The sequence below is a fragment of the Oncorhynchus kisutch genome, linkage group LG30 (genome assembly GCF_002021735.2).
Source record: "Oncorhynchus kisutch isolate 150728-3 linkage group LG30, Okis_V2, whole genome shotgun sequence".
NCBI classification, from domain to species: domain Eukaryota; kingdom Metazoa; phylum Chordata; class Actinopteri; order Salmoniformes; family Salmonidae; genus Oncorhynchus; species Oncorhynchus kisutch.
This window is the reverse complement of record NC_034203.2, coordinates 31,057,123-31,081,065: the sequence shown is the minus strand read 5'-3', so window position 1 is coordinate 31,081,065 and position 23,943 is coordinate 31,057,123. Positions and strand designations below refer to the sequence as shown.

The 23,943-nt window shown below is 42.1% G+C and overlaps 2 protein-coding genes across 2 annotated transcripts; both read left to right on the top strand.

The window, feature by feature from the left end:
• The first annotated feature begins 6,982 nt into the window (after positions 1 to 6,982).
• Positions 6,983 to 14,988, top strand: LOC116358636 (zinc finger protein 62 homolog). Its single transcript, XM_031810612.1, has 3 exons — positions 6,983 to 7,453; positions 13,317 to 14,339; positions 14,638 to 14,988. The coding sequence occupies exons 1-3, from the start codon at positions 7,177 to 7,179 to the stop codon at positions 14,688 to 14,690; spliced, it is 1,353 nt and encodes a 450-aa protein (XP_031666472.1). The 5' UTR covers positions 6,983 to 7,176; the 3' UTR covers positions 14,691 to 14,988.
• A 6,448-nt stretch (positions 14,989 to 21,436) lies between these two features.
• Positions 21,437 to 23,181, top strand: LOC109874817 (zinc finger protein 7-like). Its single transcript, XM_020466825.2, has 2 exons — positions 21,437 to 21,882; positions 21,996 to 23,181. Exons 1-2 carry the CDS (start codon positions 21,612 to 21,614, stop codon positions 23,015 to 23,017), a joined length of 1,293 nt encoding a protein of 430 aa, XP_020322414.2. The 5' UTR covers positions 21,437 to 21,611; the 3' UTR covers positions 23,018 to 23,181.
• The last annotated feature ends 762 nt before the right edge of the window (positions 23,182 to 23,943 follow it).

Sequence of the window (23,943 nt, the reverse complement as noted above, 5' to 3'; positions counted from 1 at the left end):
AGAAGAGTCAAGGTTATAATCACTGCCAAAGGTGCTTTAACAAAGTACTGAGTAAAGGGTCTGAATGCTTATGTAAATGTAATTTCAGTTTATATATATTTTTTTAATGTAATACATTTTAGAATAAGGCTGTAACATAACAAAATGTGGAAATTGTGAAGGGGTCTGAATAAAAGGTGTGAATTTCCTCAATACATGCCACTACGAGCGTTTCTGCATCTCACCGGTAGAAACGGCCAGCTACATTACCCTGGTTGTAATCAAACCCTAATATCCAGAATTCATGGCGATTTTGCGAGGTGAAGGACCTCCCCATGGAGGTGTGAGAAATATCATAATGTCTGTGTTTTTAGCCAGCACTTTAAGCCAGAGGATTTTGAAAACGGCACTGAAGTCTCAATTTATATGGTTGCCAGGTCATCGAACGTTGAAAAGTGATGCCATTCTATTGGTTTTCTCCTTCACTTCAAAGAGGGAGCTATCTGATCAGCCAACATCAGCACAGCAGAAATGAAGTCAATCTGGGGTAATGGTTGTGGGATGTTGCTGGACAAACTGGAACACGATGTGGTACACAATGATCCAAAGCATCCCAAACAGGCTCAATGGGTGACGTGCCTGGTGAGTATGCAGAACATGGAAGAACTGGGACGTTTTTAGCTTCTAGGAATTGTGTACAGATCCTTGCAACATGTGGCGGTGTATTATCATGCTGAAGCGATCAGGATATCGTCAGGGTATCTCTGTGCATTCAAATTGCCATTTATAAAATGCAATCGTATTCGTTGTCAGTAGCTTATGCCTGCCCATACCATAACCCCACCACCACCATGGGGCAGTCTGTTCACAACATTAAAATCAGTGAACCGCTCGCCCACACAACATTATACACATGGACTGCAGTTGTGAGGCAGGTTGGATGTACTGCCAAATTCTCTAAAACGACATTGAAGGTGGCTTATGGTAGAGAAGTGAACACTCAATTCTCTGTCAACAGCTCTGGTGGTCATTCCTGCAGTCATCATGCCAATTGAATGCTCGATCAACTTGAGACATCTGTGGCATTGTGTTGTGACAACTCTACATTTTAGTGTCCTTTTATTGTCCCCAGCAAAAGGTGCACCTGTGTAATGATCATGCTGTTAAATCAGCTTCTTGATATGCCACATCTGTCAGGTGGAAGGATTATATTGGAAAAGGAGAAATGCTCACTAACAGGGATGTAACCAGTTTTGTGCACAGAATTTGAGAGAGATACGCTTTCTGTGGAAATGGACATTTTTCAGCACCCTTATTTCAGCTCATGAAACATGGGATCAACACTTTACATGTTGAGTTTATATTTTTGTAAAGTATACATTTGTTCATCTAAACCAAAATCTAGTTAGCTAGCTTTCATAATACGCTTGTGAGACATTTCATAGCATATCAATGTAATTAGGCAGCTGCTATCTGGCTATGTGATTTGTAACTTATATTATATTGTTTTATATCTGTTGATATTTCAATATTCAGTTTTTATTGTAATGTGTACAGGGCTCTCTTGTAAAATAGATTCTTCCTGCGGTTATGGTATGGGCAGGTGTAACAGTACAGCTTCTGTCCCTCTCCTCGCCCCTACCTGGGCTTGAACCACAGACCCTCTGCACACATAGACAACAGCCACCCTTGAAGCATCGTTACCCCACAAAAGCAGCAGCCCTTGCAGAGCAAGGGGAACAACTACTTCAAGGTCTCAGAGCGAGTAATGTCACCGATTGAAACGCTATTAGCGCGCACCCCGCTAACTTGCTAGCCATTTCACAATGGTTCCACAGGCATAAGCTATGGACAAAAAAAAAAATCATTTTATCGATGGCAATTTGAATGCACAGAGATACCGTGACGAGATCCTGATCGCTTCAGCATGATAATACACAGCCACATGTTGCAAGGATCTGTACACAATTCCTAGAAGCTAAAAAAATGTCCCATCACCCAGATGGGCCAGTCGTGTGAGAAACTCGTCATCATGCAAGTGGTCAGACAAGTGAAAATGATGGTCAGTAAAAAAACAATAAGCTCGTCTATCAATTTAAAAAAAATGTGTCAATACTTTGACCCTTGATAACCAGCGCACTTCTGTATGTTGTAAAAGCGTTACATGGTCGCTGCCCATATCATTGCATAGTGCAGAAAATACGAGAGTTCAAGGGCCTTGCCTTAACAAAGTTAAACATTTCACTGTTGTGTCCAAAATGTCTTTCAAACGGTCAGGCATTCCCTTGGCAGCAAGAGCCTCTCAGTGGATGCTGCAGTGGACCTAAGTGGCGTCGGGAGCAACTGCTTGCATGTGCATTACCACTCCACTTTGTCCCAACACATCTTGACCACCAAAGTCCATTTGATGTCACAAAGCTGTCCAGTACATTAAAAATATCTGCTCCTGTTGTCCTGGTTTCCAGAAGAGGGTGTATTCTTTAATTGACCCCCCCCATAAACGTAACGGACATATACCAGGAGCTGTGCCAGGCCCGCCACATCTGTTGACTCATCCAGCTGTAACACATAGAATTCACTGGCTTGTATGCGACGCAGTAATTGTTTCAAAACATCTCCTGCCATGTCACTGATGCGTCGTTAAACGGTGTTGTTTGATTAAGGCATTTGTCTGTATAGTTTTTTGGGGGGCCTTTCTCCCCTCCCACATTGTCTCAGCCATATCTATGGCAGCAGGAATAATTAAGTCCTCCACAATGGTATGGGGCTTGCCTGTCCTAGCCACTCAGTAGCTCACCGTATAAGATGCTTCTAGCCCCTTCTTATTAATGGTATCTGTTGCTGTTATACATGTCTTACTACTCTGAAAGTCGTCTTAATTCTCACTCAATATTTTTCAAATTGGCATGTTGTGTTTCTAAATGTCTGTGCAAGAGTGAAGGTTTCATTAAGTTGTGAGATAGTACTTTTGCACATATAACACACTGTGGATGAGGAAAGGCACGACTCCCAATATAAGTTAACCCCAAATCAATGTAGTTATCATATTTGCACCATTGATGGTCCAATGTCCCTGTCTGTTGTTCGGGGCTGTCCCGGGTAAGAGGAAAGTAGGTCTTCGGCTGCATCAGATTCACAACTGTCAGTGTCTATGCTAGCTGTGTTAACAACAAATGTAGAATTACTGATGCTAGCACTGGATGTGCTCCTGGAAGCAGAACAACGTGTGTCGTCGACAGGTGCAGGTGTAGTACTACTGGTTGTAGCAGTACTACCAGTAGAGTTGGTATGAGTCTCTATGGACGCAGGCCTTACTTTCTTTAACCATTTATCCATTTTCGACCAAACGGAATGAGCAGCTGCTACGTTTGGCTACATACGGACCGTTAGTGGAATTCCCGCGAGAGAGTAACGGTTTTTGTGATTGGATGTTTATTATTTAACTAGGCTACCTGTATTTGACATTGTGTTATTTTGCTGAACACTAGATGGTTTAATTTTATTTTTGGCAGTGAGAAGAGGCTACTCAGGCGATTTTTTTAAAAACTCACCCAAATGTATAGCCCTGTTGTAAAATATAAATGGACTGTTTGATAATGTGACTAATTAAAAATAAAAATAAATATGTGAATCACATTTTTATATGGCGTAGCTCCGACGGCATTGGGGGTACACGTACCCCAATTTGGGAATACCTGGTTTAGTTGATGCCAACTCCTGAGCTCAGACTACCTGCCATCTGTCTTCGCCCGCCTTACATCCAGTCATAAAGAAACCTGTCACTACAACCTAAATACATTTTAAACCAGACAGGAGATGGAGATTAAGGGGGTAAAGAGGAGGGCACTTGCGATCAGCAAATCTGCAAGAAAACGCTAAAATGCCTGGTGATGACCTGAGAGAATATTAAGTTTAGTACATATCTGCTGTTGAACGTACATCTCTGCTGACCGAGATCGATCATCTAAGAGAGAGAGAGAAAAGGTCCTGCAAAATAAAGGTAGATCGGCTGTCCATTAATCAAGCAAGTTTCAAGAACGATGACAAGAGTGTACAGGAGTTGACAGGCCTGCCATCCTATGCAAAATTGATAAATTCCGATTAGAGCACAAAGCCGCGCTTGTGGACATTTGTGGATGTCCTTTGCTAGTTAGCGAGTTATACGTCCAGGTATAGGTAAGAATAACAATGAGGAGTTACTGCTTCCTACAAGAGCACAAAATGTGTAGGCTACATTTCAAGCTGCCTTGCCTAGTTAAATAAACGTTCAATTTAAAAAAGCAGTCTTTGAAAAGCCAATCAGGTAAAAAGCTTATGTCTTAATTAATGAAAGGGGCAGTGTTGTATTTTGAGACAGGTTTGAATATGCAAATACGCCAATAGACAGAGGGGTAGCCTATATTGTCTAATTCTCTGGTTGGTAATAAAAATACATTTTATTTTCTAAAGTGGTTTCTTGCGTCATTCAACACAATACAATGCAATGCACAGTCACCTATTTGGCCCATGGTGTTACAGACCATGTAAAAAAAAAAATGAATTAACGTCAAGACCTTCATATGGTAAAAACGTTTTTATAAGTCTCATGCAATTTAGGCCTGCTATACTGTAAGCTATATCATAGAAATCAAAAGCTATTTCATGTGAATGGTATGGGATTTGCTCCATTTGATTTGTTGGTAGGCCTACATTATGCTCAAAAGGCCACAAAAGCCTATTTGCTACTGTCTAAAACTGTAAGGGTACACTGTAAAAACGTGCCGGAAGTTGCACAGAATTCTCCCAATGTTCAAATTTTCGCTCACAAGACCTAAAATTTACTCCGTGCAACAAAAGATTTGAGGGAACATTTGTTACAGCATTTATTGAGTGGTAGAAAATATGTGTATAACTAACCCAAGAAAGTTAATCTGTGTAGTTTACATTGGGAGAAAATTAAGCATAGTGGGCAGAACAAGCAAGGAGGTGGGCAATGCCAAGTTTGAGCTCAGTGTGTTCTGTGGTAGGGCAAGCAAGTAGAAAATAAGGAGTGTTGCGCCATGATTGGCTCAGTGTTCTGTCACTCATGGGGACACTACAGCACTGCCAAGTCTAAGGGGAGAGCTACAAAATCCTAGCCCCTTGGGTGCTGCCATAGAGTTACATTAGAAGTGCCCATCCAAGAAGGCTCAAGGTCATTGGCCACAGATAAAATGACTTCAAATCACGTTATATGTACAGTAGCTTTGATTGGACTGATCATGTCAACATCATACTTTCAAAATCTTAAACTTTAAACAACAAGTTGGAAATCACAAATTCAACAATGAGTGATTTGGAAGGAATCAGTGACAGTGGCTAACATTAACTGCAAGCATTGCAAAGCAAACATTAGCCTGTTATTCAGTGGAGTGGCTGTGTGGTGCCAAATCTGGGATTAAGGGGCTCTTTTCCAAATGTAAAATGATAGTCATTCAACATTGGCCATGCTGTCAATGAAGCATGATTTGTGCCGTGCTCAAAACAACTATTAACTTGGAACTGCGAAAACTTGACTTAAGCGAGTCCAAAACAACTGGGAAGTCAGGAAATAAATAAGCTCCAACTGGGAAATAAGTTTTGAATGGTCATCCAACTCTGAATTGTAAATCCAGGCTCTTTCTAGAGCTACGTCCTGAAGATCAATGACGTCATCATGATTCGACCTGAGTTCCCAGTTGTTTTGAAAGCAACATAAATCCAGAGAATGCCAGACTTTGAGGACAAAATTTTCCTCGAAGGACCACCACACCACCCTCCTGTTCAAGTGAGCACAGCACAACAAGGTGAGTCAAAAAAATGTATTGTATGCTGCTGCATAAATTATGTAATATGCCAGGGAGATATGTATACTGTAGCTAAGAAAGTAATACTAAGTGTATGTTGTGTAGGAAGATGTTAGTAGCCCATGTGCCTCAACCTAATAATTTGGTCTATTTACCCCTCTTAATTTCACCTACTGTTCTGACTTGGTAGTGCACATGTAGTCTATAACCCGTTTTAGAGAAATGTAATCATTGAATATTGTAAGAACTTTCATTGTCTGTTTATATGCCTCCTTTATTTATCTTACGGTTCTGACTTGGTGTACAGGGAGAACACTGTAAGAACGGCCTATGTTCTGAAGTTTCTCGCTGTACATTTAAAAGGTGCTAAACAAATAGTTATATTGCCTACGTCCGTCCTAGCTTGCTCATTAATGTCTTACTTGAAATTACGGATTGCCTCTTATCTGCTTCTCGTCCACTTTATGCCATAGTTTGTACATCTTAATTGTCATTAGAAACCACATTTGTTTAAGCAAGTCAGCCATATCAGCTATGTTTTTTTTAAAGGCAGTAAATGAGGCTGAATGAACTGTTTTGCTGCCAGACAAGACTCTGCTGATAGCCAGGTGTAGCAGTGGTAAGATGTTGAGACTGCTGTTGGGTCAGCTTTATGTAGGCTGTTTGTGGGCACCGTTTGTCACCGTTATAGTGCAATTAATGTATTGTTTAGTGTTGTGGCATTGCTGGCATGCATCCATCCCACTTTAGTTTTTTTCCCCCACCCATTTTTACATCCTAAAATCGCCACTGCCTCAGGCTGTTGACCTGATTCAGATTGGGTTAAAGTAGTGGAATAAGGTGTTGGGTTTAGATGAGTAGTTGGTTAGTTGGTAGGGTAATTAAAATGTATACAATTTTTTTCTGGTTCCCCTTGCACATTTTGTATCACAAAGTGTAGTGGGGCAGCAGATAGACTAGTGGTTAGAGCATTGTGCCAGTAACTGAAAGGTTGCTGGATCGAAACTCCAAGCTGACAAGGTTAAATCTGTCATTCTGGCCCTGAATAAGGCAGTTTACCCATTGTTCCCCCGTAGTCCGTCATTGTAAATAAGAACTTGTTCTTCAGGATTGACTTGCCTAGTTAAGTAAAAAATAGTTCAGTTGGATGCGGTAATGTAATGTATTGGATGCCAACCTCCGTTAAACCTCACCGAAGAAGAAGTTTAGGGAAAACCTTTGTCGTCATTTCCGTTATCCATCTTTCCAGACTTCTTTTTTTACTAAACAATGTGGCTTGCCAGTTTCGATAAGCTGTACAGTTGTCGAAACGATTCTGTTATAAACATTTCCCAGAGGCACTAGCACTACATATTCGTTTTTGTATAACAGCAGTGATTTTATTTGAAGAACAATGTCTAACACGGTTTCTTTCAGTACACAAATAGCTGCAATCATGGATGTGCTATCAAAGGCAGCAGTTGCAGAAATAACCAAACTTGTAGACGAGGGCACCGTCGTGCTACGGCTTGAAATGTGTCGGAAAGAAAATGAGATAGAAGGCCTTCAAAATAGTTTACAGCTGATGGAAAGAGAATTGAGGAAAGCTCAACGAGAAGCAGCAACACGAGTGACAAATGACAGGCAACATGCTGAGGAAATCCAGGTTGGGAGTGGGACTCCACAAAAAGGTAAGAGTATGTGCTTTTAGCAACGCGGGTAAATTTACATACACTAGCGTTGCTTTCTATTGTATCCATAAAAAGGATGCCAGCTGATTCATGATTTCGACTGCCTGAGAAACACTGTCTCGTCCCGACTCGTTCATTACTATGGTACAGCTGGAGATAGAATTTGAATATGGAAACAATCGACAGACAAATCCCTGCTGTTGAAATCTAAATGATAGTCTAAAAGAAATGTGAGATAATGTCTAGATGCTTTTTATAGTGGATATTACGTTTATAAATTGCCTGGCTAGGTTGATGAGACAGCGGATTGCACAGTCAGATGGAACAGAGTAAATAGGCATTTTAACGTCATTGATTTAGCTGGTGGTAACTTGTGTAATAGACACAGGCAGAATGCGGTTTTAATCATTCAGCATTCAGGATAAGACCAAAGCGTTGTATAAGTAGAACATAAAACAATTTGACAAATAGTTGCATCCGTGAGTTTTATTGACTAATGTCAATAAAAGGTCCGCCAAAGCAAATCCTGATTTAAAAATTAATTGATATTAATGCTGTAAGTACAGAAATGTGTTTTCTCACTGGGAAATGAAAATCCAACTAGGCAGTGAAAACTGTAGTTGTGAGCTTGTTAAAGTATTAGACACTATGTCCTGGGATTTCCTATGATATTATATGTAGAATAACCCCTTAGCATCTAATAACTTGTGTAGCTTGTGAAAAATGTTACGTGTGTTTTGGTGAGGGTCTAACATGCTGACCAGACCGGACACGTCGCGTGCGCGAGCGTCGCAAATTAAATTTAGAAATCCATGTTATTAAATTATTGCACCCACACTGGGATTGCGCAACCAAGAACTAAAATAGAACTCATTCCTGTTTCTGATGGCAGATCGCGCTGAAAGTCCTGCCTCTCCCATCTCCTCATTGGTTTATAGAAGCAGGTACCCACGTGCCATCTCCTCATTGGTTATACCCACGTGGGTGACTGAAAGACGAACTGTTTTGCCGGTAGTTGTGGTAACACAATTTTATTTTATTTTTTTATTTCACCTTTATTTAACCAGGTAGGCTAGTTGAGAACAAGTTCTCATTTGCAACTGCGACCTGGCCAAGATAAAGCATAGCAGTGTGAGCATACAACAAAGAGTTACACATGGAGTAAACAATTAACAAGTCAATAACACAGTAGAAAACGAAGGGGGGGTCTATATACAATGTGTGCAAAAGGCATGAGGAGGTAGGCAAATAATTACAATTTTGCAGATTAACACTGGAGTGATAAAAGATCAGATGGTCATGTACAGGTAGAGATATTGGTGTGCAGAAGAGCAGAAAAGTAAATAAATAGAAACAGTACGGGGATGAGGTAGGTGAAAAGGGTGGGCTATTTACCAATAGACTATGTACAGCTGCAGCGATCGGTTAGCTGCTCAGATAGCTGATGTTTGAAGTTGGTGAGGGAGATAAAAGTCTCCAACTTCAGCGATTTTTGCAATTCGTTCCAGTCACAGGCAGCAGAGTACTGGAACGAAAGGCGGCCAAATGAGGTGTTGGCTTTAGGGATGATCAGTGAGATACACCTGCTGGAGCGCGTGCTACGGATGGGTGTTGCCATCGTGACCAGTGAGCTGAGATAAGGCGGAGCTTTACCTAGCATAGACTTGTAGATGACCTGGAGCCAGTGGGTCTGGCGACGAATATGTAGCGAGGGCCAGCCGACTAGAGCATACAAGTCGCAGTGGTGGGTAGTATAAGGTGCTTTAGTGACAAAACGGATGGCACTGTGATAGACTGCATCCAGTTTGCTGAGTAGAGTGTTGGAAGCCATTTTGTAGATGACATCGCCGAAGTCGAGGATCGGTAGGATAGTCAGTTTTACTAGGGTAAGCTTGGCGGCTTGAGTGAAGGAGGCTTTGTTGCGGAATAGAAAGCCGACTCTTGATTTGATTTTCGATTGGAGATGTTTGATATGAGTCTGCAGTCTAGCCAGACACCTAGGTACTTATAGACGTCCACATATTCTAGGTCGGAACCATCCAGGGTGGTGATGCTAGTCGGGCATGCAGGTGCAGGCAGCGACCGGTTGAAAAGCATGCATTTGGTCTTACTAGCGTTTAAGAGCAGTTGGAGGCCACGGAAGGAGTGTTGTATGGCATTGAAGCTTGTTTGGAGGTTAGATAGCACAGTGTCCAAAGACGGGCCGAAAGTATATAGAATGGTGTCGTCTGCGTAGAGGTGGATCAGGGAATCGCCCGCAGCAAGAGCAACATCATTGATATACACAGAGAAAAGAGTCGGCCCGAGAATTGAACCCTGTGGCACCCCCATAGAGACTGCCAGAGGACCGGACAGCATGCCCTCCGATTTGACACACTGAACTCTGTCTGCAAAGTAATTGGTGAACCAGGCAAGGCAGTCATCCGAAAAACCGAGGCTACTGAGTCTGCCGATAAGAATATGGTGATTGACAGAGTCGAAAGCCTTGGCGAGGTCGATGAAGACGGCTGCACAGTACTGTCTTTTATCGATGGCGGTTATGATGTCGTTTAGTACCTTGAGTGTGGCTGAGGTGCACCCATGACCGGCTCGGAAACCAGATTGCACAGCGGAGAAGGTACGGTGGGATTCGAGATGGTCAGTGACCTGTTTGTTGACTTGGCTTTCGAAGACCTTAGATAGGCAGGGCAGGATGGATATAGGTCTGTAACAGTTTGGGTCCAGGGTGTCTCCCCCTTTGAAGAGGGGGATGACTGCGGCAGCTTTCCAATCCTTGGGGATCTCAGACGAGATGAAAGAGAGGTTGAACAGGCTGGTAATAGGGGTTGCGACAATGGTGGCAGATAGTTTCAGAAATAGAGGGTCCAGATTGTCAAGCCCAGCTGATTTGTACGGGTCCAGGTTTTGCAGCTCTTTCAGAACATCTGCTATCTGGATTTGGGTAAAGGAGAACCTGGAGAGGCTTGGGCGAGGAGCTGCGGGGGGGGCGGAGCTGTTGGCCGAGGTTGAAGTAGCCAGGCGGAAGGCATTGCCAGCCGTTGAGAAATGCTTATTGAAGTTTTCGATAATCATGGATTTATCAGTGGTGACCGTGTTACCTAGCCTCAGTGCAGTGGGCAGCTGGGAGGAGGTGCTCTTGTTCTCCATGGACTTCACAGTGTCCCAGAACTTTTTGGAGTTGGAGCTACAGGATGCAAACTTCTGCCTGAAGAAGCTGGCCTTAGCTTTCCTGACTGACTGCGTGTATTGGTTCCGGACTTCCCTGAACAGTTGCATATCACGGGGACTATTCGATGCTATTGCAGTCCGCCACAGGATGTTTTTGTGCTGGTCGAGGGCAGTCAGGTCTGGGGTGAACCAAGGGCTGTATCTGTTCTTAGTTCTGCATTTTTTGAACGGAGCATGCTTATCTAAAATGGTGAGGAAGTTACTTTTAAAGAATGACCAGGCATCCTCAACTGACGGGATGAGGTCAATGTCCTTCCAGGATACCCGGGCCAGGTCGATTAGAAAGGCCTGCTCACAGAAGTGTTTTAGGGAGCGCTTGACAGTGATGAGGGGTGGTCGTTTGACTGCGGCTCCGTAGCGGATACAGGCAATGAGGCAGTGATCGCTGAGATCCTGGTTGAAGACAGCGGAGGTGTATTTGGAGGGCCAGTTGGTCAGGATGACGTCTATGAGGGTGCCCTTGTCAACACAATGAAAGTTTAGATGCAGTCACCATATAAGTTAAACATGAAAAAGCCTGGAAGAAGGAGAGATGACTAGAAACGATTTGGTTGGCCGTTTTATGTGTGGAATCATTGTCGGAGTAGAGGTCCTTGTGCATTTGAGGTAAAATAACAACTCAATGTTTATATCCCAGGACAAATTAGCTAGCAACAGCAAGCATTGGGTTAAACAGGTCTGTTGTAACTTCTGGCTTCCCACAGATACAATTGAAAGCAATATGCAGTATGTAATAATATATACAGTGCCTTGCGAAAGTATTCGGCCCCTTGAACTTTGCAACCTTTTGCCACATTTCAGGCTTCAAACATAAAGATATAAAACTGTATTTTTTTGTGAAGAATCAACAACAAGTGGGACACAATCATGAAGTGGAACAACATTTATTGGATATTTCAAACTTTTTTAACAAATCAAAAACGGAAAAATTGGGCGTGCAAAATTATTCAGCCCCTCTACTTTCAGTGCAGCAAACTCTCTCCAGAAGTTCAGTGAGGATCTCTGAATGATCCAATGTTGACCTAAATGACTAATGATGATAAATACAATCCACCTGTGTGTAATCAAGTCACCGTATAAATGCACCTGCACTGTGATAGTCTCAGAGGTCTGTTAAAAGCGCAGAGAGCATCATGAAGAACAAGGAACACACCAGGCAGGTCCGAGATACTGTTGTGAAGAAGTTTAAAGCCGGATTTGGATACAAAAAGATTTCCCAAGCTATAAACATCCCAAGGAGCACTGTGCACGCGATAATATTGAAATGGAAGGAGTATCAGACCACTGCAAATCTACCAAGACCTGGCCGTCCCTCTAAACTTTCAGCTCATACAAGGAGAAGACTGTTCAGAGATGCAGCCAAGAGGCCCATGATCACTCTGGATGAACTGCAGAGATCTACAGCTGAGGTGGGAGACTCTGTCCATAGGACAACAATCAGTCGTATATTGCACAAATCTGGCCTTTATGGAAGAGTGGCAAGAAGAAAGCCATTTCTTAAAGATATCCATAAAAAGTGTCGTTTAAAGTTTGCCACAAGCCACCTGGGAGACACACCAAACATGTGGAAGAAGGTGCTCTCGTTAGATGAAACCAAAATTGAACTTTTTGGCAACAATGCAAAACGTTATGTTTGGCGTAAAAGCAACACAGCTCATCACCCTGAACACACCATCCCCAATGTCAAACATGGTGGTGGCAGCATCATGGTTTGGGCCTGCTTTTCTTCAGCAGGGACAGGGAAGATGGTTAAAATTGATGGGAAGATGGATGGAGCCAAATACAGGACCATTCTGGAAGAAAACCTGATGGAGTCTGCAAAAGACCTGAGACTGGGACAGAGATTTGTCTTCCAACAAGACAATGATCCAAAACATAAAGCAAAATCTACAATGGAATGGTTCAAAAATAAACATATCCAGGTGTTAGAATGGCCAAGTCAAAGTCCAGACCTGAATCCAATCGAGAATCTGTGGAAAGAACTGAAAACTGCTGTTTACAAATGCTCTCCATCCAACCTCACTGAGCTCGAGCTGTTTTGCAAGGAGGAATGGGAAAAAATGTCAGTCTCTCGATGTGCAAAACTGATAGACATACCCCAAGCGACTTACAGCTGTAATCACAGCAAAAGGTGGCGCTACAAAGTATTAACTTAAGGGGGCTGAATAATTTTGCACGCCCAATTTTTCAGTTTTTGATTTGTTAAAAAAGTTTGAAATATCCAATAAATGTCGTTCCACTTCATGATTGTGTCCCACTTGTTGTTGATTCTTCACAAAAAAATACAGATTTATATCTTTATGTTTGAAGCCTGAAATGTGGCAAAAGGTTGCAAAGTTCAAGGGGGCTGAATACTTTCGCAAGGCACTGTATATACATGCCATTTAGAAGACTCTTATCCAAAGCAGCTTAGTCATGCATGCATATATTTTTTTGCATGGGTGTCTGGGAATCAAACCCACTACCCTGACGCTACAAGCACCATGCTCTACCAACTGAGCTACAAAGGACCACACCCCTTGTTGTAAATACACCCGAGGCATGCTGACATTTGGTGCTATCAAGTCAGGTTATTTTGCATTGTTCAAGGTGTTGTTTTATTGCTTATTTGACTTTACAATTACTCTACTTCCAGGTGATGAAGAGAACCAAAAAGGCCAAGCCATGCCTGTAGAGGACCCAGTAGAGAGCTTCAATGAGCTGCAGCATTCTGGACACCTTGAAGAGGCGAGGGGTGGACTGGAGTTTCTGGTGAAAGCAGAGCAGGTGGAAGAACATGTAGCCCAGGGAACCATACAAGATCCAGGAATCACAGACAGTGTGGACTTTAGAATGGACGAGAGAGATAGTCAGCTGTGGTCCTCTGTTACACAAGGACTAAGTGTGAATAATTCTGGCCACCCAGATGGGTCTTACTCTACAGGGAGATGCTTACAGATGTTCTCATCTCAGGCAGATCAATATCCCGCTCCCATCCCATCCCATCCTTCCTGTAACTCTTTGTCCATTGTAGGGAAACCACTGGATGACATATTCAGCACTGTCCCACTGAAAGTGGAGCCTGAGAGGCATCCTGTGTATCATGACAATGCCATGTCTGAGTCCATACAAGCTGTGCAGGGGCAGTACAGAGATACTCTGCATCCTGTTGTGAGGGAGGGCTTGATTTTACATCCCAGAATGCAGCAGCCAGGACCTTCTTCACAAGGGCTCTTGAGAGCAACTGAGATTACATCAGAGTCTCACTCACACAACCAAGAGCATATTCTTAATAAGAACAGATTGAAAACAAAGAGGTTGGTAAATGTTTGGAGAGCTGTACCAAACCAAAAAGTGTTAATCTGCTCATTGTGTGGAAAGAGTTTCCACCGCCATTGTCAACTTGAAGCACACCAACACTCTCATGCTGGAGTCAAGCCATACAGATGTCTTGAGTGTGGGAAAAGTTTTACTCAGAAACAAAGACTTAAGTCACATCAGAGTGTTCACACGGGTGAGAGACCTTTCAGTTGCAGACTCTGTGGCAAGAGGTTTGCAAGGCAGGACAACTGCCAAACACATGAGCGATTTCACAGTGGACAAAAGCCATTTAGTTGTGTGCTGTGTGGTAAAAGTTTCACAGTTCTCTGTAACCTCAAACTACATCAAAAACATCAATGTAAGTAAATTTGCCAATGTCAGAATGTATGATTGCATGTTCTGTGTTTTCCTCAGCATTGTACACTGAATGGCCTGTTCATATTGATTGTTCAACTGTTCAACTGTACTGAGATTAGCAGGATTAGGTTTCCAATCAAGTATTTCAAGATGTCATCCAGTGATGTATAAGTACAGTAAAGTACACCACAAACTAAAGGGTAAAACATTTTTACTTGTGCTTTGTCATGACTTACCTGGACCACCTATTGAGCTGTGCCTTTAGTTTTAATGTTTTTATTTCTCCTTTATTTAACCAGGTAGGCCAGTTGAGAACAAGATCTCATTTACAACTGCGACCTGGCCAAGATAAAGCAAAGCAGTACGACACAAACAACAACACAGAGTTACACATGGAATAAACAAACATACAGTCAAGTATGTAGTTACACATATATAAGTATGTAGTGTATATATATATATATATATATATATATATATATTTTTTTTTTTCATATTTAGTATACATAGTTAAGTAAATTGGGTGTAAAATGAGGTGAAAAGGAGACTGGAGTGCCACTTTAAAATGTTGAACCTCTTCTTAATGTGATTTATCTTTGCCTCATCAAGAGAGCAACAGCTGCATGCTAGCTTAAATTGCTTTGTGCATATTCTCTTGTATTTATCATTCATTTCCGTAGCACGTCCAATAGTGTTACTTTGTTGCCTGATCGTAGCAGCAGTTCGAGTTAGTACATTTTGGGGTTGAAATAAAGTTTACATTTGATGATTGCATTGTAAAACATCTAACATTTCTACAAGGAGTTTGCAGTGCAATGCAACGAAATGTGAAACTGTCAATCAACCACTATTTGTTTACGGATAGTTGAATTGTTTTTCGACTGCCAGCTAGGCTTACTGGATGTGCAGAGCCTTTTGTAACATAAGTTGCATGATTAACGTTACTGCTTGAAGATTTTGTACCCTGTTGGTTTTGACATGACTGATAATAATAGCCTAATTGTTTCTTCCCGTTGTAACTAGGTGTCCACTGTCCCAAGTGTGACTGTCAGAAAGATGCTTCAAAATTTGTTTTGGCCCAGAGGCTGAGACTTGCTGCTCCAGGCCCGGTTTAAGGTTAAGCTCATCGTTAGATCCTTCGTAGGAGCATCGTTAAATCTCTGAACTGTTTGCCTTACCCAGAGCTGCCAACTCTAACGCATTGGCTGTGAGACACTCATTTGAGCCCCTTCTCACACATCGAAAAGTACTGGTTTTATTTTTCACATTTATTTTTCAAATGAGTCATTTTCAACTGTGATCCAAATGGTTTTGAAATCGGAATATCTGCACCTGCAATTTAATAACATCACAAGCGGAACCTCTATCATTATTGGCCTGTCTTGCCACGGCACTGAACTGTGGCACATTAAAGCATATGATTGGTCTAGTTATGTAATGGATCAAGATGATTGGATGCACGTTTTAAAGAAAAAACAGAATATTAATGGGGTGCTGAATGGGGAGAGAGAACGTTCTCCGCGGAGTTTATAAAACTGGAAAAAGAGCGACACGGTAGCTCTGTTTTATGTACAATGTTGTCAACAAAATTAGTTTGCTGTTACTCCCAACTCTATTGCAAAATATAGCCTTTTGACAGCATGCACTAAAGTTGATTTAATCCACACTTGCATTAGTCCCCTCGTTTGGTGATTGGCATGTAGGCTGTGACATCGAAAAGCAGCAGATAAGAGACCGACAGTATATTTTAGCAATGAAGTTTGGTAGGGTGACCTTATTCTAGGGGGAAATAAATATAACAATTATTTGGTTGGAGTGTAGGGTCGTCTAAAGGGAATTTTATATTTACTTCATTCACCAGGTCAGTGGAACAATTCTCATTCTTAACAATGGGCTAAAATATAGGGTAATTGATATACTTGTCACCAAGAACACTACTATTATTCCCAAAAAACTTGTTTTATTCCGCTTCATCACAATTTTGCCAGTGTAATCACATATTTGAAATTTGATATGCCTAATTGTCTTTCAAAATGAATTATAGGAGGCTATGTATTTGTTCAGCCATTCATTTACAGTTTTGAATAAGTCATACAGATAAGCATTGGATATGAAATGCTCCAGGCACGTTAGGCAGAGATGATTGGGGGACTCACACCTCATAAATGTATATTTTGTCTATGTAGAGTAGAATTATGGCAAGGATCTTCAACTAGTAGGCATAAACCACCTGAATATTGATATTCATTAGATTTTTCTTGAAGGTTGGATGATTTTGAGAAATATATTGTTATAACCAGAACATTTTCAAACACCCAGCACTTGGGAAACATTGATCAGGGGTGGCTAACCCTCCTGGAGAGCGAGCAGGATTTTTTCCCATCCCTATTTTAAAGAGAGAATACCCAAAATACAAAATGTTTGTGTCCTTACCTTGAAAGCAGTCTATGTTAAAGGAAACTGCAATCTATGATTTGGTTACCCACTGTCATCAACCATTAATATAACTATTTCCTGTGCAGGGCCTTGGTGTAGTGGTTACACTTTCCACCTGAGACCAGAGTTTAATCCCTGCTTCCAATCTTCCCACTGTTTTTCCCAATTTCATTATTGTCTGAAAAAAAGTGTCTAACCACCAAAAAAACATGTTTAAAAAATATATTAGGTGGTGCGCTGGTGACCGGCAACATGTGAAGATGCGTTTTCTTGGTGCGCCGATCCAGGGCAAACAATTTACTATTAATACTTGACCAACACCTCCCCCACTGTGTTCATTTTGTAACATTTAATTTGGAATCGAACCCAATTTACTACTCTGGACTTTTTTGGGGTGAAAATTTTGGCCTTTTAATCGTTAAAATGTCTAGACAAGGTGGAGGTGGAAAGTTAAGTTCCTACGGGTAACCATCACAGACACACTGACAGTGTGGTGAAGAAGGTGCAACAGCGCCTCTTCAACCTCAGGAGGCTGAATAAATGTATTCTGTCACCCAATTCCCTGACAAACTTTTACAGATGCACAATCGAGAGCATCCTGTCGGGCTGTATCACAGCCTTGTACGGCAACTGCACCGCATTTGTTGTAGTTATTGTTACATATAGAGACAGATAGGTATACATTAGACCACAAACAAAGCGGACAGGAAACCAAAGATTAAACAGGCATAAGTGTAATGGCCGAAGCCATACATGCCTTAAAGTGCATAAGGGCTTAGGGCAAAGAGGAGGAGGTGACCCTTAAATACATTATCTATTATGGAAAGAGCAGGACACCATTATAAAGATTAGATAGAGAGGAACAAACATAAGTGCTTAGGGTAAAGAGGAGGTGACCCTTAAATACATGATCTATTATGGAAAGAGCAGGACACCATTATAAAGACTAGATAGAGAGGAACAAACATAAGTGCTTAGGGTAAAGGCCATAAGTGCTTAGGGTAAAGGCCATAAGTGCTTAGGGTAAAGGCCATAAGTGCTTAGGGTAAAGGACATAAGTGCTTAGGGTAAAGGACATAAGTGCTTAGGGTAAGATAGACATATTAATTTAAGGACACGAGAGGGTCCTGCCACCATTGTAATCTAATCAAGAGCGGATACAGGCGTTATTAGGCATGAACAAGCTGGAAGCCTGGACTGAAAGATAATGGTGGCCGATGACCTGAGGGAAGTAACTTCATTAACATATGGAATGGACTCATATACTGTGTGTGTATAAATACAGAGCCAGTGCTCTGGGAAAGTGTGTGTTCCGCGGACCATCTAGGCTTCTGATATGTTTGTATTAAAAGCCTATATTGAATTCACAAGGTCTTGTAAGTGTTATATTTTTAAACGATCCTCCACGACACCTTCAACCGCAAGGCTCTCCAGAGGGTGGTGCGGTCTGCACAACGCATCACCGGGGGCAAACTACCTGCCCTCCATGACACCTACAGCACCCGATGTCACAGGAAGGCCAAAAAGATCAGCAAGGACAACCACCCGAGCCACTGCCTGTTCACACCGCTATAATCCAGAAGGCGAGGTCAGTACAGATGCATCAAAGCTGGGACTGAGAGATAGCCTTGAGATTGAAAAATAGCTTCTATCAGACTGTTAAATAGCCATCACTAACTGGGTGAGGCTGCTGCCTACACTGAGACCCAATCACTGGACAATTTAATAAATGGATCACTAGTCACTTCAAACAATGCCATTTTAAATAATGCGACTTTAATAATGTTACATCTCACATTACTCATATCTATCACATGTACAGTGGGGCAAAAAAATATTTTGTCAGCCACCAATTGTGCAAGTTCTCCCACATAAAAAGATGAGAGAGGCCTGTAATTTTCATCATAGGTACACTTCAACTATGACAGACAAAATTAGAAGAAAAAAAATCCAGAAAATCACATTGTAGGATTTTTAATGAATTTATTTGCAAATGATGGTGGAAAATAAGTATTTGGTCACCTACAAAAGTTTATCTCAATACTTTGTTATATACCCTTTGTTGGCAATGACAGAGGTCAAACGTTTTCTGTAAGTCTTCACAAGGTTTTCACACTTGCTGGTATTTTGGCCCATTCCTCCATGCAGATCTCCTCTAGAGCAGTGATGTTTTGGGGCTGTTGCTGGGCAACACAGACTTTCAACTCCCTCCAAAGATTTTCTATGGGGTTGAGATCTGGAGACTGGCTAGGCCACTCCAGGACATTGAAATGCTTCTAACGAAGCCACTCCTTCGTTGCCCGGGCGGTGTGTTTGGGATCATTGTCATGCTGAAAGACCCAGCCACGTTTCATCTTCAATGCCCTTGCTGATGGAAGGAGGTTTTCACTCAAAATCTCACGATACATGGCCCCATTCATTCTTTCCTTTACACGGATCAGTCGTCCTGGTCCTTTTGCAGAAAAACAGCCCCAAAGCATGATGTTTCCACCCCCATGCTTCACAGTAGGTATGGTGTTCTTTGGATGCAACTCAGCTTTCTTTGTCCTCCAAACACGACGAGTTGAGTTTTTACCAAAAATTATATTTTGGTTTCATCTGACCATATGACATTCTCCCAATCTTCTTCTGGATCATCCAAATGCTCTCTAGCAAACTTCAGACGGGCCTGGACATGTACTGGCTTAAGCAGGGGGACACGTCTGGCACTGCAGGATTTGAGTCCCTGGCGGCGTAGTGTGTTACTGATGGTAGGCTTTGTTACTTTGGTCCCAGCTCTGCAGGTCATTCACTAGGTCCCCCCGTGTGGTTCTGGGATTTTTGCTCACCGTTCTTGTGATCATTTTTACCCCACGGGGTGAGATCTTGCGTGGAGCCCCAGATCGAGGGAGATTATCAGTGGTCTTGTATGTCTTCCATTTCCTAATAATTGCTCCCACAGTTGATTTCTTCAAACCAAGCTGCTTACCTATTGCAGATTCAGTCTTCCCAGCCTGGTGCAGGTCTACAATTTTGTTTCTGGTGTCCTTTGACAGCTCTTTGGTCTTGGCCATAGTGGAGTTTGGAGTGTGACTGTTTGAGGTTGTGGACAGGTGTCTTTTATACTGATAACAAGTTCAAACAGGTGCGATTAATACAAGCAACGAGTGGAGGACAGAGGAGCCTCTTAAAGAAGATGTTACAGGTCTGTGAGAGCCAGAAATCTTGCTTGTTTGTAGGTGACCAAATACTTATTTTCCACCATAATTTGCAAATAAATTCATAAAAAATCCTACAATGTGATTTTCTGGATTTCTTTTCCTAATTTTGTCTGTCATAGTTGAAGTGTACCTGTGATGAAAATTACAGGCCTCTCTCATCTTTTTAAGTGGGAGAACTTGCACAATTGGTTACTGACTAAATACTTTTTTGCCCCACTGTAGGTATTTATAGTTGTCCACATATTCTAGGTCGGAACGTCCAGGGTGGTGATGCTAGTTGGGCGGGTGGGTGCGGGCAGCGAACGGTTGAAAAGCATGCATTTGGTTTTACTAGCGTTTAAGAGCATTTGGAGGCCACGGAAGGAGTGTCGTATGGCATTGAAGCTCGTTTGGAGATTAGTTAGCACAGTGTCCAAGGCAGGGCCAGAAGTATACAGAATGGTGTCGTCTGCGTAAAGGTGGATCAGGGAATCGCCCGCAGCAAGAGCAACATCATTGGTATATACAGAGAAAAGAGTCGGCCTGAGAATTTAACCCTGTGGTACCCCCATATAGACTGCCAGAGGTCCGGACAACATGTCCTCCGATTTGACACACTGAACTCTGTCTGCAAAGTAGTAGCCAGGAGGAAGGCATGGCCAGCCGTTGAGAAATGCTTATTGAAATGTTAGATTATCATGGATTTATCAGTGGTGACTGTGTTACCTAGCCTCAGTGGTCCAAACATACCAAGACAGTCGTGAAGAGAACACAACAAACCCTTTTCCCCCTCAGGAGACTGAAAATATTTGGCATGGGTCCCCAGATCCTCTAAAGGTTCTACGGCTGCACCATCGAGCATCCTGACCGGTTGTATCACTGCCTGGTATGGCAACTGCTCGTCATCTGACTGTAAGGCGCTACAGAGGGGCAGTGCGTACGGTCCAGTACATCACTGGGGCCAAGATTACTGCCATCCAGGACCTACATAATAGGTGGTGTCAGAGAAAAGTCCATAAAATTGTCAGAGACTCTAATCACCCAAGTTGTAGATTGTTTTCTCTGCTACTGCACAGCAAGCAGTACTGGATCACCAAGTCTAGGGCCAAAAGGCTTCTCAACAGCTTCTATTTTCAACCTATTAAGTTAACCTAACTTACAATTTTAATTTGGTTTCAATCAATCTGCAAAGGGTTGTCAATTTACACTCAAGTATGGAAATGTCAGGTATCACATCTCATGCATAACCATGGATTTAAGGATGAGCAACCACATTTAATAACTTCTTAGGAGCATTGTCTAGAGATGTTTTGTCATAATTTGTATCAATTCCATAAACCAATTATTTTTTAAATTGTTTTGGGGAATTAACTTCTTCGCAGGGAACTGATTATCTTATTTGTGTTTTCAATTTTATAAGTAGCTGTTTGACTGATTTCACAGAAATATGCACATAAAAGGGCATTTATTAGAAAGTTTATGGTAACCCTTTCTGTCGTCGTTTCCGTTATCAAGCTTTCCGGAAGAACTTTTTTTCCACAAACAATGCTTCCAGCCAGCTTCAAGGAACTGTACAATAGTAGAAACGATTGTTATAAACATTTCACCGAAGCACTACATATTCGTTTTTGTGTAACAACGTTTATTTAAAAAAAATTATGTCTGTTTCTTTCAGTAAACAAATAGCTGCCATCATGGATGTGCTAACTATGTCAGCTGTTGCAGAAATAACCAAACTTGTAGACGAGGGCACCGTCGTGCTACGGCTTGAAATGTGTCGGAAAGAAAATGAGATAGAAGGCCTTCAAAATAGTTTACAGCTGATGGAAAGAGAACTGAGGAAAGCTCAAAGGGAAGCAACAACACGAGTGACAAATGACAGGCAACATGCCGAGGGAATTCAGGTTGGGAGTGGGACTCCACAAAAAGGTGAGAGGCAAACTTACTCTTAGTGGTACAAGTCAGGTTATTTTGCATTGTTCAGTGTTTTATTGCTTATTTGACTTTATCATTTCTCAAAATGACAAACTGTCTACTTCCAGGTGATGAAGAGGACCAGAAATCCCAAACTATGCCTGTAGAGGACCCAGTAGAGTGCTTCAATGAGCTGCAGCGGTCTGGACACCTTGCAGGTGCGAGGGGTGGACTGGAGTTTCTGGTGAAAGCAGAGCAGGTGGAAGAACATGTAGCCCAGGGAACCATACAAGATCCAGGAATCACAGACAGTGTGGACTTTAGAATGGACGAGAGAGATAGTCAGCTGTGGTCCTCTGTTACACAAGGACTAAGTGGGAATAATTCTGGCCACCCAGATGGGTCTTACTCTACAGGGAGATGCTTACAGATGTTCTCATCTCAGGCAGATCAATATCCCGCTCCCATCCCATCCCATCCTTCCTGTAACTCTTTGTCCATTGTAGGGAAACCACTGGATGACATATTCAGCACTGTCCCACTGAAAGTGGAGCCTGAGAGGCATCCTGTGTATCATGACAATGCCATGTCTGAGTCCATACAAGCTGTGCAGGGGCAGAGGGAGGGCTTGATTTTACAGCCCAGAATGCAGCAGCCAGGACCTTCTTCACAAGGGCTCTTCAGAGCAACTGAGATTACATCCGAATCACACTCACACAACCAAGAGCATATTCTTAATAAGAACAGATTGAAAACAAAGAGAATGGTAAATGTTTGGAGAGCTGCGCCAAACCAAAAAGTGTTCATCTGCTCATTGTGTGGAAAGAGCTTCCACCGCCATTGTCAACTTGAAGCACACCAGCACTCTCATTCTGGAGTCAAGCCATACAGATGTCTTGAGTGTGGGAAAAGTTTTACTCAGAAAAATAGACTTAAGTCACATCAGAGTGTTCACACGGGTGAGAGACCTTTCAGTTGCAGACTCTGTGGCAAGATGTTTACAAGGCAGGACAACTGCCAAAGACATGAGCGATTTCACAGTGGACAAAAGCCATTTAGTTGTGTTCAGTGTGGTAAAAGTTTCACGGTTCTCCGTAACCTCAAACTACATCAAAAATATCAATGTAAATTTGCCAATGTCAGAATATAAGATGGCATGTGGTATAGTGTTTTCCTCAGCATTGTACAGTTAATGAACTGTTTACATTTGTTGATTGTTGAGCCGTTCAACTGTACTGAGATTAGCAGGTTTAGGTTTCCAAATTGTCATTGGTATCTACATTATGAATGAAGTATTAAAGATGTTAATCTTTTTCGTGTTATTTTTCTTTGCCTCATCAAGAAAGCAACAGCTCCACTTGTTATTTTCTACCCATTAACTCAATTATCCATTTTTACTTGGTTTTAATCAATCTACAAAGAGATGTCAATTTAGAACTGTTCGTCGGGAGCTTCATGAAATGGGTTTCCATGACCAAGCAGCCGCACACAAGCCTAAGATTACCAGGCACAATACCAAGTGTCAGCTGGAGTGGTGTAAAGCTTGCCGCCATTGGACTTTGGAGCAGGGGAAACGTGTTCTCTGAAGTGATCAAATCAAATTCTAATCAAATTTATTTACAGTATATCACAAAAGTGAGTACACCCCTCACATTTTTGTAAATATGAGTATATCTTTTCATGTGTCAACACTGAAGAAATGACACATTGCTACAATGTAAAGTAGTGAGTGTACAGCTTGTGTAACAGTGTAAATTTGCTGTCCCCTCAAAATAACTCAACACACAGCCATTAATGTCTAATTCGCTGGCAACAAAAGTGAGTACACCCCTAAGTGAAGATGTCCAATGGGGAGCTACAGTTCATTGAGGGAACCATGAATGCCAACATGTACTGTGACATACTGAAGCAGAGCATGATCCCCTCCCTTCGTAGACTGAGCCTCAGGGCAGTATTCCAACATGATAACGACCCCAAACACACCTCCAAGACGACCACTGCCTTGCTAAAGAAGCTGAGGGTAAAGGTGATGGACTGGCCAAGCATGTCTCCAGACCTAAACCCTATTGAGCATCT

What these genes read in the sequence shown, in the direction of transcription:
- LOC109874817 (XM_020466825.2), top strand. Translation starts at nt 21,612, where the DNA reads ATGTCTGTTTCTTTCAGTAAACAAATAGCTGCCATCATGGATGTGCTA. An exon ending in GAGTGGGACTCCACAAAAAG is followed by an intron (nt 21,883 to 21,995) that starts GTGAGAGGCAAA and finishes GTCTACTTCCAG; the next exon opens with GTGATGAAGAGGACCAGAAA.
- LOC116358636 (XM_031810612.1), top strand. Translation starts at nt 7,177, where the DNA reads ATGTCTAACACGGTTTCTTTCAGTACACAAATAGCTGCAATCATGGAT. An exon ending in GAGTGGGACTCCACAAAAAG is followed by an intron (nt 7,454 to 13,316) that starts GTAAGAGTATGT and finishes CTCTACTTCCAG; the next exon opens with GTGATGAAGAGAACCAAAAA. An exon ending in ACTACATCAAAAACATCAAT is followed by an intron (nt 14,340 to 14,637) that starts GTAAGTAAATTT and finishes TTATTTAACCAG; the next exon opens with GTAGGCCAGTTGAGAACAAG.